At 51.4% G+C, this 12,980-nt stretch overlaps 1 protein-coding gene across 1 annotated transcript in view; it reads right to left on the bottom strand.

Moving 5' to 3' along the window:
* Window positions 1–2,184: 2,184 nt before the first annotated feature.
* Window positions 2,185–12,980, bottom strand: part of Cry2 (cryptochrome circadian regulator 2) — a 31,892-nt gene continuing 21,096 nt past the window's right edge. Inside the window, exons 8-12 of the mRNA XM_021185424.3 lie at window positions 12,721–12,872; window positions 12,403–12,605; window positions 12,085–12,177; window positions 11,076–11,217; window positions 2,185–4,351 (exon numbers count right to left, since the gene is read on the bottom strand). Coding sequence (XP_021041083.2) covers window positions 11,078–11,217; window positions 12,085–12,177; window positions 12,403–12,605; window positions 12,721–12,872 — 588 coding nt within the window. The 3' untranslated portion in view covers window positions 2,185–4,351; window positions 11,076–11,077. The remainder of the gene's footprint in view (window positions 4,352–11,075; window positions 11,218–12,084; window positions 12,178–12,402; window positions 12,606–12,720; window positions 12,873–12,980) is intronic.

Here is a 12,980-nt window from a genome sequence, read left to right as displayed (position 1 = left end):
GCCTTCCACAGCAACTGGGGTGGGAAAAGGGTTGCAGAAGATGGCTGAGAAAGGAGAGATGGTGGGGAGTGGGGTCCAAGAGCAGTCAACTATGGAGCCAGGTGACCTAAGACCACAGCTTGGTTCCACAAGTGAACAGGCAGTGGAGAATTGCATTAGTGACCTCATAGTTCCAAGGCTTGTCTTTCCCATGTGTGAAATGGAATATGAGCTCTCAATGACCATGGGGAGGAAGAAAAACGATAGAAATACTTGTTCCTGGGAGCTGGGAACACCCACCTGTGCACTGGGATCACCGCCCGCAGAAATCTCTGAAGGGCACCGCTATCAAGACCCACCCTTTCTTTTTTTGTTTTTTTGTTTTTGTTTTGTTTTGTTTTTTTGAGACAGGGTTTCTCTGTATAGCCCTGGCTGTCCTGGAACTCACTCTGTAGACCAGGCTGGCCTCGAACTCAGAAATCCGCCTGCCTCTGCTTCCCAAGTGCTGGGATTAAAGGCGTGCACCACCATGCCCAGCCTAAAAATGTGTAGCCCAGGCTGGCCTCGAACTCGTGATCCTCCTACCTCTGCCTCCTTCAGCAAAGACCCCCTTGAGCCCTTACCACCCCTGATAACCTGAGTGATGCTTGCTTTTGGTTTCTTAGCCCTGTGAAGCCTCTGTATGCCAGGACTACCCCATCACTTGTTTTTCTTTCATTTCCAGTTTGTCCTGGAAGTTACCATGTAGCCTCGGCTAAGAACTGATGACAATCGTCTTGAGTCTCCTGCTAAACTGGGGGATTAGTGTGAACTCCTGTGCCCAGTTCTCAGCAACTGTCTCCCCATTGCATTTTCTATCTAGCAGCCCTTTTGCACTCACACAGTCCTGAACTGGCTTCTCCTACCCTAAGGCCTAGGACCTTCCTCATCCCCAGGTCCTGGCTGGATTCTTGAGAGCTTTGTGGTTGCTTCTGTTCCTTGCACCCACTCGGGGGTCTAGCTGTGCTTTCTTCCTGGTTCTCTATTGGGTCTTCTCATACAACACCGTTTACCAAGGCTTGAGTCCCAGTTTTTGGTGGCTCAGAGAGCCTCCCTGCCAGGTCACCTTTGGCCACAGACCCTGCCCTTCACATAAATGGAGCAGGACAGACAAATGTTCTACAGTCTGTGCAAATCTTGATTGCCTCCTTCCCCTTCCCAGCAAGAAGCATAGGCACCTACCTTGTAGTACTCAATCTCCCTGCTTCAGCCCTGAGAACATTCCAGAACCTAAAGCCAGAGGCCTTGGCTGCCTCTCCCCTCCCTGCTACTGATGCTTCAAGAGGTAAACGTTTGGTCACTTTAACTCTCTGCTTTGGCTCAGGCCTCTCACAGGAGGCTCTGCCCAAACCATCTGCTGTTAAGGCACCTTCTTCCTTCCCTCCCTCCCTCCCTCCCTCCCTCCCTCCCTCCCTCCCTCCCTCCCTCCCTCCCTCCCTCCCTCCTTCCCTCCCAGGAAAGCAGCCATGCCTGATTAGCATGGTTGATGTGTGCTTGTCTCCACTGGGCAGCATCCCCAGGAGGTCAGAAGTGTGTGAGTATGTAGGACAGTTCCCTCTCATAGAACCTCTGCTCAAGAACAAAGGTATCTCAGCTTCTCCAGCCACACCAAAGCTACATGAGAAGCCCAGAGAGGGAGGCCAGTCTTAGTAGAAAGTAGGCCAGCAGAAGCTTGGAGGCAGAGCCAGGAATGAGATGTGCCCTAGAGTAAAGCTCTCCTTCTGTTTATAGAGCAGACTGTGATTTCCTTTGGCTTTGTATGAGCCCCTCTCGCACCAGGAACACCCATGTGCACGGCATTCTGGCCAGATGGTACAAGACAGGGCCAGCATCCAGGCCTCAGGCTTGGCAGTAGCTTCCTTAGCTGTGTCTAGAGGGCACACACACCTTCTTAGCACATTATAAAGAATGGACGCAGTACTCTGGATCTCAGCAGGCTACCCAGTGCTACTGAGAGGTGGCACCCAGGAACTGATCTTGGTACCCTGTGTGGTTTGGGCTGACTTTCGTTGCTAGCATACCACACTAGTTTACAGTCTCCTCTATCCAAGGGAGAATAAGACTCCTCACTCCAACAGGCCCAACACGGCCCGGCTTAAAGCTTTACCTAGGTTCAGCCTCAGGAGCCCAGGTCCCAGACCCCACAAGATAGATTACACAACACAGTTTTACTCAGACAGGATCAGACATTTATAAAACAGGTAAATATTCACAAACAGTGGGAGAAACACAACCTTCCCAGCGATCGGGAACTCTGTAAAGTGCTTCTTGCCTGCAACCATCTCTTCCCCATGCTAGGTCCCAGGAGCAGGGCATGGGGCACTGTTCTGTGACAGTCCTCAGGGCCAATCAGGCTAGGCAAAAAGAGGCATGAAGTCACTCCAAGGCTCCAGGCCACTCTATCTCAGCTGTGGGAATAGACTGCTCCTTGCATTGGAAGGCTAGCCCGGGAATGGGCCAGCTTGTCAAGGAGGTGGGGGGACAGATGATCTTGCCAACTTGTACCTTTTGGAGAGAACCATCATCAAAAAAGCAGAGAAGGCCATTGTCCCCACAGCTGAAGATGTTGCGAACTAAATCCTGGACGCAGAATTAGCCTTTGCTCCTGAGACTGGTTCTCCAGGCCCACTCTCCCTTCCCGCCAGCAAGGCGGTTTGGCTCCTTCTCTTGGCCTGGGCTGAGGAGCAGGGAGGTCACACCCCAGAGCTCTAAACATGGACATCACAGGTGCCCTGTTTCTTCACCTGATCGATCGCAGGATGCTTCTAATCAGAATGATGGACACAAACAGTTGGACTAAAGGCAGCTCTCTGCTGAGAAAACCTGAGGCCATCTCAAAAAGAAGCCTGTCAGATGTACTAGACAGCTGGAGAGGGGAGCCTGACCCCAGGCTTCTGGTCTGACATGATAAAGGCCAGGGCCAAGGGCATTAACAACTCTGAGGCTAGGAAAGGTCACAGGGGAGGTAGAGAGGAAAAGGCCCAGAGGCCAGCTTAATGTTACATGTGAGAACAAAAATCCAAACAGCACACACACACACACACATGCTCTCTCACACACACACACATGCTCTCACACATACACACTCTCTCTCACACACATATACACTCTTTCTCTTTCTCCCCACACATACACTGTGGCTCAAGTGCAGGCCACGGGGTAGAAGGAAGACTTGCTCAGGTGCCCCCAGATCCTTCTTTTCATAACTTCTTTTTCCATAAGACCCAGCAGTGGGCGAGAGAGTTGGCTCCCCTGGAAAGCGAGGCTTGACTTCTCTAGGCCAAGCCTTCCACTGCTGCTCTGAGAAGAGGTTGGTGTGATCTCTGACCTTTCACCAACTGCCCCAGGCAGTGCTCCGCTCTCAGTCTCAGACTCGTCCCCTGAAGCTCAGTCCTGGACTGACACTGCGATGCGGGTGCCGATTAGTCCAGGGCGGGCCCCGGAAGCCTGCAGAGCATACTGTCCCGCTTGCCTGGCTGGGCAGCAGCAGGACTTGCTGGAGCAAGTCGTGTCGGGAGCATGGCCAGAGGAACCAGGGGCCTTCAGCCAAGGGACGCGGATTTCTTCCACCGGCTCAGACCCTGGCCTGTCCACGGCTTCTAGAAGGCGGGAGACTGGGCCTTAGCTGCTGGGGAAGGGACAGAAGACTGGGAGTCTATTCCCCACTTGACTACTAGAAGGTTCTACACAGACAGATTTGCTTTCTGAGGCTGACATAAGCAGCACGGGCACAGCACACCAGTCAGTTGTCTCAGACATCAGGGAAGCCAGCTAGTAGCATGGGGTTTTACAAGACTGGCCAGGCTATTTAAGACAGGACGGGTACTCCAGCCTGCTCAGGTTCTAGTGTCAGAACGTGGGAACTAAGTCAGCAGGACTCTGGCTGCCTCTGAAACTCCATGCTTCAGATGAGAGTCGAAAAATGTGGCCATCCAGCTCCTTGTCTGAAAGGAGGACGGAGGAAGAAGAGTCCAGGGAGGCAGAGGCCAGAATTTGAGCTAGGGTACTACCACCTCATTGGGACAAGGAAGGGTCTCCCAGGGACAGATTTGGGCTGAAAGTCACTGCTGTGGCTTCTAGTCTTGTGTCTGGAGGTCAAGAAGCAGCCCTGGTAAGAAGGTACGATCTAGGGACTCCTCCAGCGCAGGCAACATTCAGGATCATGAGAGTGTAAACAGATGCATGCACACACAAATGGCACACCACACCTTCCTCTGCACACGCACACACTCGCTCGCTCCGTCTGTTGGTGATTGGCTTCTCTGCAGATTGCACTCTGTGGCCATGGCAGCTCAGGCACCCGGGCTTTGCTCACGGAGCGATGGCTCTCCAGCTGAAAGAGAAAAACATGTGCAAAGGGGGCACTCAGGAGGCTGCTCAGTTGCCCAGGCACCAGTTCCTCTGGCTGCTTCCCTGGGGATTCCCAGACAGAGAGTGGGACAGCCCAATGCACATGCTGCTTAGGCCACAGTCCCCAGGGCCAGATGGTTGCTGGGCAACCATGAGGGTAGCTGAACATTGCAGCTCTGAACCCAGGGTAAGTGCTCCCTAAATACCTTCTACTGAGGGATAAGGAAGTAGAAGACAGGGCTACACGCCATCACTTGACACCTTGAGGAACATTTGTTCAGAAATGACAAGAGCACGGCTATTGCTTCGAGATGGAGGGTCAGGGAGAGCAGCTGTGTGAGAAGCCGCCTGGTTCTAGTGAGTCCGCAGAGTAAGGCAATGACTGCGTTTAGAACCAGCAGGAAGGCAAACTTCCACACGCCAATCACAGAACCTGGCACAGGGCTAGGGGGCGGGGCAGAAAGGGGAATAGGGACACAAGGATTTAGAACATCTTAGGTCTGGGGCAGAGAGAGAAGTGGCCTCATCAGAAGAAAGGGTAAGCCTGTGACAACAGGCTGATGGAGTGGCTGCAGGGCAGGCATGATCCTCAGGTCTTGACTCCCAGTACCTCAAGGTGTGACTCTCTTTAGGTAAAACTGAGATGGCTGGGCTGACCTCAAATACAAAATGGATAAAGAACTTTGACCTGGACAGAACAGAGGGAAAAACCTCTGTGAGTGCAGAGACCATCATCTTGGATTCCAGACACTAGAACGGTGCTCTGCTATGGTGGCCCTCACAGACCCTCACAGGCCCAGACAATTTGCTACTCTTCCATTTTCATAAGTGAGAAACTGAACTGACACAAGTGTCCACACAAAGAGGAAAGATAGGAATTCCCGGGCCTTTAGGATTCAAAACCTGTGGGCTTAAAAAGAATGAATATTATGTGTATGTTTTACCTGCATGCAAGTCTGTGCACCATGTGAGTACTGGTGCTCTCAACACAGGGAGTCACAGATGGTTTGGGCTGCCACTGGGTGCTGGGAATCAAACCTTGGGACCTTTGCAGAAGCAGCCAGTACTGCATGAGCGGCTCCCCAGCCTCTGTTTTGTTTTTGACCAGTAGGGAATTTTTATATTATTCCCTACCAAGACTTTGTTTGTTTTTTTGTTTTGTTGTTGTTTTGTTTTGTTTTTTTGAGACAGGGTTTCTCTGTGTAGCCCTGGCTGTCCTGGAACTCACTCTGTAGACTAGGCTGGCCTCAAACTCAGAAATCCATCTGCCTCTGCCTCTGCCTCTGCCTCTGCCTCTGCCTCTGCCTCTGCCTCTCAAGTGCTGGGATTAAAGGTGTGCACCACCGTTGCACGGCCAAGACTTTTACAAGATGTAAAAAGGAAGAAAGTGAATATTGTGGCATAGATAGAAACTCAAGCAAAATAAAGTGGAAGGGTTAGAAACGGGAACACGGATGGGACAGGAGGTGGTGGCGCATGCCTTTAATCCCAGCACTCAAGAGAAAGAGGCAATCGATCTCTGAGCTCAGCGACAGCCTGATCTACAGAGTGAGTTCCAGGGCAGCCAGGGCTACACAGAGAAACCCTGTTTTGACACAAAACAAATGCCAGACAGATTTGGAGATATTCTAGCCTTCTAGCACATTCCATCCTACTTCAGGTGTTCTCTTGCACAGTTGAGGGAGCCTGACTCCTGATCTTCCTGTTTCCACCTCAAGGTGCTAGGACTATAGCTGTTCAGAGTCCATGCAATCCTATTAAGGCCTCAGGCTAAAGCTAAAGCCAGCTGCGCCAGGAGTGTGATACTCTTTAGAGTTTAGAAGCTGGACAGAACACACAGCAGAAGTGGACACATGGGGGCAGTTCCCAAGACCTTGTTCTTCAAACCAAGTAGCACTTCAGCCATCTTCCCTTGAAAAAGGATCTAGCCATACCTTTCCCTTAGATGGGCATATCTTTTTAAAATTTAAATTCATTTTAACTGACACATGAAATTGTACATAGCAACATATTATATATTTTGAAAAAATATTTGCCCCTTCTCTTCTCTTCATAGACAGGATCTCATATAATCCAGGTTGGCCTTGACTTCGCTATGTAACTAGGGATGCCCTTGGACTCCTGATCCTCCTTGCTTAGTTTCCTAGTGCTGGGATTCTAACTTCTCATGTGCTATTCCAACACACGTGCATGTGTTCCTGGGATCAGTTTAAACATGTCCCCATCAGTCTCCACCAACACTTATCACCTATGGAAAGCATCAGCCCCCTTTCTTATGGCTCTAAGTCAGAAGCTGAGAGTAAGCTGAGCTACACCTGGATGCTCTGCAGACAGGAGCACGGCCCAGAATGCAGCTCTCTGGGAGGGCTGGGCCGCCTCCATCTCCACACAGGACAGGTTGTCAGCAACACACCTGTCACGTACCAGTTGAACAAGTGTCAGAGGACAATGGGGACTCTGGAAGCCATGGTCTAGGCAGGGAAACCTTAGCACTAACAGCATGAACAGTGAGGGAAGGGGCTCCTTGGCCATGGTCCTCTATTCCTGCAGGGGCTTCTCTTGAAAGACTGCTGTGCAGTGCTAGGGAAATGAAGCACACGAGCCACCCTGCGGTAAGCTCACTGGGCCAGCGAGAGAGCCAGTGCAGAACGGGATGCCAATGGAGCCCTGTGTCAGCAGCTCTGGGGGTTACGGGCACCAGCTGACAAGACTGCTATCTGGGAGCTCACTGTTTTCCCTTTTTAGCTTAGTGAACATTGTAAAAACTAAATGTAGAACATTCAGTTGGCGTGTGTTTGAGGCAAGCATAAAACCTCGAGGTGTTTTTCTGGAGTACTGATTTAAGTTGTAATGACTGCTCATGAGACAGCAGGCTCACAGTGCAGAAGAGCAGAGCTAAGAGACTAACCTCAGGGAATGATTACTCAGACCTCGGCCTCAAGCCCAAGTCACATGACTAAAATGGATAGAGGATGGGCAGAAGGTCTCCCATCCACACAGCTCTGCTCTTTGTGGCCCACGAGCCATGTGATCAAAGTCACTGTGAAGCACAGGCAAGGCCTGCCTGAGTGCTTCCCTCAGTTAGACTTTTCACACGAGAGTCTTGATTTTCTCCTTGACATCCCGGTTATGTGTGTCCCAGCATAGGGCAGCGGACTAGCACTACAAAGTAGTTCACAGATGTGAGGGTTAATCCTGGCTGTCATCTTGATTGGATTTGGGAGCCTAGGGCCTTGTCTCTGAGTGGGTCTGTGAGAGCGTGCCCTAGGAGGACTAACTGAGGATAGGAGCCTCCCCAGGGTAGTGTCTTCTAGCAGTAGCCCAGATATGGATTCCAAGAGAAGAGTGGAACTGCTTCTGCCTGACTGTCTGCGCTCCTTGCTGCTAAGTGCATCTACGCTGCTGCTGCTGCTACTGCCATTCTTCACTGACATCAGAGCTCAGCTTCTCTGACGTATGCATGTTGAAGACAGAGGCTCTCCAGGAATCCCTCTATCCTTCAGCACCAGCCTTGCAGAATGTGAAGTTCCTGGGTTCTTAGTCTCTCCACTGTGCAGATGGCCACTGTTGGACTCACTCTCCCTCTGAGTAAGACAATCTAATATATTCTTTTGTAAACATGAACGTTCTGTAGGGTCTGTTTCTCTAGCAAGCCTAATGCAACAGATGCAGGTCCCAAGGTCCTGATGCCCTAGCCTGTACACTGTACTCTTTTTCTCTTGGGGTTTCCAGGAACATGGTGCCCCCACTGTCTGTCTTGGAAAGAACTCTACTCCTGTCACATCGCCTGGCCTCCTGCTCCCTCTCTCCCTCTTCAGAGCGTTTCCTGGCTTAACCACCTCATGAAGATGTAGGGCATAAGCTGTGAAAACCAGCCCCTGGGAGCTCAGTAGGTGACACATGATCATCCAGACACAGTGCAGGAAAGGCACTCCTCTACCTGGTTGACGTCAGTATTGGTCCTCTCATGTGGCTCTCACCCGCCTGGCTCTCTGTAGGGCCCCATCCAGTGCTTGGTCGCTTCCAGATGCTGGTTTGATCGTCCTGCCCCACAAGCAGCTTCTCTCCTAGGAAGTCCCTGCAGGGGCCCTCACTGCCTGGCCTAACAGTCTTCCGGGAGCACCAGACTCAACAGGCAAGAACCCCAATCATAATCACCCCAGCAGGGAATACTTCAGAGCTGGGCCCAGGCTGTGAGGCCTACACACTGTGTGACACTGCTGGTGTCTACCATGATCTATACTTCCTAGCTAACCCCACCCAGGCTTGGTCTGTACCAGACAACAGTCTAAGCCAGTGACTCTCTTTTGTTTGGTTGGTTTGGTTCTTTGAGACAGGGTTTCTCTGTGTAGCCTTAGCTGTCCTGGAACTTGCTTTGTAGACCAGGCTGGCCTCAAACTTATTGTTGTCCGTCTGCCACTGCCTCCCAAGTGCTGGGATAAAAGGCGTGTGCTACAACCACCTGGCCAGGTCAGTGGCTCTTCAAGCACAGCTCCTGAGTCAGCAAACCCTCTCTGTCCCAGCCTTTCTCTCCTATGCAGCTGCATTTAAAAACTTATTTTTTATTGTTTGCAACAGGGTTTCTCTGTGTAGCCCTGTCTGTCCTGGAACTAACTCTGTAGACCAGGCTGTCCCTGAGGTCACAGACTGGGATTAAAGACATGCGTCACCACCGCCCGGCTGCATTTTTTTTTTAAATAACACTTATGGCCTCTTGAAACTAAAATACCTTGGCCTACACTGTCTCCTCTGACTAGTATCACCCAGAGTGAAGGTGGGGCAGGGACTGGCAGTGTAGTTCCCAGCACACTTCAAGCCTAGAGCCTGTCATGGCAGTTGGGAACATGCATTGCACACTGAGTGAGTAGGGGAGCACAGCCCTGCTGTCCTGCCCACCTTACAGAGGCACCAAGGCTCAGCTGCAGCAGCCATCTGGGGCCCACCAAGCCAAAACCCACAAGCCTCATCTTTGAGCCCCCTGTTGGTAAGAGAAATGTCCCTATCTGTCTTAACCAAGCAGCGGGGCTTGGAATCACAGGCTGAGTGTCCATTGTGTCCAGGGTTTTCTGAACTTAAGGAGATCTGCACAGATTTCCCTGTTGACACTCACATGGTTTTGGGTTTCAGAGCCTTTGGGAGCTGGGACTTAAGAGATGCTGAGCCCACGGCAGCACCCCCACGTCTCTTGACTGCATCTGCACTTAATCTTGGGGACAATGACCTGATTTCAGGAAGGAAACTATCCTGGAGATTATGTAATTTGTACAAGATCATATAAACTCTGAATTGCTTTTGCTGTGGTGTAAAGTTGTTCCACGCTCAGCCCATCAACAGCTCTCCCCATAAGCCAAGTCTGCAGTTTTCTAGGAACTGTAGGCTGTTAGTCTGCCTTTCCTAAGTCACTGTGGATGGACCCCACATTAGTGCGGCATGCGTTATATGTCACTGTCCCTTTACATCTGCTGGCAACGCGCCCATGCTGTACTATGCGCCATCAGCTTACTGAGCACCCTTGACTCATACATCTAATCTTTCTGTTTGTTAATCTTGCCTCAAAATCAGGGAATTAACCAAGCAAGTTCAGCAGCCAGCACGCTCTGTGCTCACCACTGGAGAGCACGGCATCTATGGTGGAGGCTCTTCCAGGGACAAGGCAGCACAACCTTGTCCTCCCACTGGCAATGTCTAGAGGACAAAGCACCAAGTGCCTGCCACCCCATGAGGACATAAACCGAGCCCGAGACACTGCAGAAGCCTCAGGGAGGCCGAGTGATCGGGACCAGAAAAAGTACCAACCCTCCATGGTGAAAAGCACCCTCCGATCTCCTGATGCAGATGGTCAGAACAGCCTGCCAGGAGAGACTGTCCACAGCCTGAGAGGACGGCAATCCACACTTCTCCAGGACTGGCCTAAAAGCCTTTCCTGCCTTAGGGAAGGAGGAACCGAGAGGAGGAAGACTGACTCTCCCTCTGTTTCTTTCCTTTTTTTAATGATTCAGGAACCTTGTAGAAAAGATGAGGATGGACTGGCATGTGCACGTCCAGAGCCCGTGAGAAGAGACCCTGTAAGCAGAGGCAGAGACAGCTTCCGGGGCTGGGCTGAGCCCTTTCCTGCCATCTGAAGCTCAGTATCACCCTCACTTGGCTGCCTACAGAACTCAGCCTCCCACAGCTTCTCAGCGTCATAGCCGGGGTTTGCTCAAGTTAGGACAGGTCAAGTAAACAAACAGAACGAAACTAAACCCCTCGCCAGAAATCAACTTCTAAGTTTCACTCTTCAAAAATAAACCCTCTTCCTTTAAATTTTTTTTTTTTTAAATTTTAGAAGGTAAAGTAGACATGATGGCTTGTATCTGAAATTCCAGCACTTAGGAGGATACGGCTATGGCAGGAGGATTGCTCTAAGTCCAAAACTATCCTCAACTACCCACTGAGGCTCTGTCTCAAACAAATAAACAAAGACAGCCGCCCCTCACGGCTGCAAAGGTTTAGAGGAGTGGTTCTCAACCTGTGGGCCCTGACCCTTTGGGGGCTGTGTATCAGATCTCCTGACTACCAGGTATTTATTTACATGATGATTCATAACTGTAGCAAAACAAGCCAGGATGGAGGGATTTGAGCTGAAGTCCTACCCTGATCACATTTTAATCTGGTTTGCTGTTTGGCCCTCCAGCTGGCAAGCAACAGCTTTTTAAACCACAACTCACTCTCAGGAGTCCTTGCTTGCTGGCTCTTGGGTAGGCATCTCTGTCACTCTAGCCCGCTTGCTCAGTTCTTCACCAGGAGGTTCCTCGGCTGCTTCCAGCTTGCGTTTGGGGGAAGCTGGGCCACTGGATAGTGCTCTGGGGCCTGTAGAGAGGCACAGAAACAGGTCATAGTTACTTACCATAACAATCTCTTGCTGTGGGGACAAGAAGCCCTGCCCTGGCCTCCTTTGCAGCAGTGACCTCACTTGGAACTATATGAGGAGGGCATGGCCTGGCCTGCTGGCAGCAAGGCCAACTTCTGGTGCTCAGATCCCTGGCACCAGGCTAGAGACTGGTTGGCTGTCCTGCCGTCCTTGCTCTGAAGGTGAGGGTTCCCTTTGCAGTCCCAGGAAATCCCAGGGTTCTGGGCATTTTCATGTAGTGGAGCATCCCGAACCCGACCAGTACCCTTGCTCTTCCCTGTGGCTTCTCCTGCCCAGACTCCTGAGCACCTTATTCCTCATCTCCCATTTGTTTCCGTTTATGTGGCAGGCAGTGGGGTTTTAAAACCTCAGCGGGGCCTTGCTTCGCCCTGCTGACCTCCATCAGTGCAGGAAGGCAGGGTGATTTGTGCCAAAGCTGCTCTGCTTCCCTCCTCCCTGGCTCTGGATTCTTCTACTCCTAGAGTGGACTCTGCTTGTGCCTGCTTTAGGGGCCTTTCTCAATATTTCCTTTCCTGGTTCTTATCAAGATGATGCTAAACAGTGCTTAAAGAGGTGCCCTTGGGCTGCTCCTATCTAACGTGGCCCTAAAAAAGCCCTATTCCTAGTCCCACATCAAGCCACTCAGTGCTACTTCCCTCCAAAATCCTTAATGTTCTCATGTGATGGTCTTACAGTATGTCCCAGGTGGGATATAAGCTTCATCAGCTACATGCTCATTTTGGCCTCAGCCCTAAATGACTAATGTGGTGGTGACACAGGCCACAGCAGGCCAGGGAGGCCAGAGGCAGGTGTAACTGACTGGTCACCTGTATTGCTGATGCTCCCAGCTTGGCTTGAACCAGGCTCTGCCACAGGGTGACTGAGGTCTTCCACACAGGAAGGGACAGATGCCAACAAACCTGGGGGATTGAATGCACACAAGATTAAGAGGGCTGCAGATCATGAGAAACAAAGAAGCCAAGGAGGGCAAGACCAGGACACAGCCTCCACCTTTTCCAATACCCCACAGCCGCTTTGGCAGCCCAATCTGGCCCAGCCTGCAGCATCTTTTACAGCCTGGGGGCAGCCAACACCTGAAAAAGCTTTCAGGTTACGTCCTCCCCTGGTGAGTAGGGGATCCTTACAGAGTCCCCGGTATCTCGACAGCTGTTGGTAGATCTGCTTCATTCGCTCAATGTTGAGCCGACTAGTCTCTGCATGATTGACGATGGGCCGTGGGTAGTCCACACCAATGATGCACTTGGCAGCCTTCTGAACTGACTCGGGGGCATTCCAGGGCTCATAGATGTATCGAGAGGGGAAGCCTTTCAGTTTGGGCAGGTATCGCCTGAAACACACCCAAGGTAATGTATCAGCACACTGTGACTCTTCTTTCAAGGGCCTAGGGTACCCCAATCCAGGAGGGAGGCTCCAGAGCCAAAGAGTCCAGTGTGTGTCCTTACCGGATGTAGTCCCCACTGGGGTCTGTACGTCGGCCGAAGCCCACAGGGCAGTAGCAGTGGAAGAATTGTTGGAAGAAAGCACTGCAGGACAGCCACATCCAGCTGCCTGCGTTCACACTGAAATCGGCATCCAGGAGCAGCTCATCAAATACCTAGATGGGGAAAAACCAGCCTCCTTGGAGTCCTGACGCTCTGGCTCTTTCCACTTCTGTAACACTATTACACCCTCAGGGAGTCAGAGCCCTTCTGCTGAGGGCCCA

The sequence above is a fragment of the Mus caroli genome, unplaced genomic scaffold (assembly GCF_978045245.1).
Source record: "Mus caroli unplaced genomic scaffold, Mus_caroli_1 scaffold_2, whole genome shotgun sequence".
In the NCBI taxonomy this organism is placed as follows: domain Eukaryota; kingdom Metazoa; phylum Chordata; class Mammalia; order Rodentia; family Muridae; genus Mus; species Mus caroli.
The sequence above is the reverse complement of the archived record's forward strand: the minus strand, read 5'-3'. Positions and strand labels throughout refer to the sequence as shown.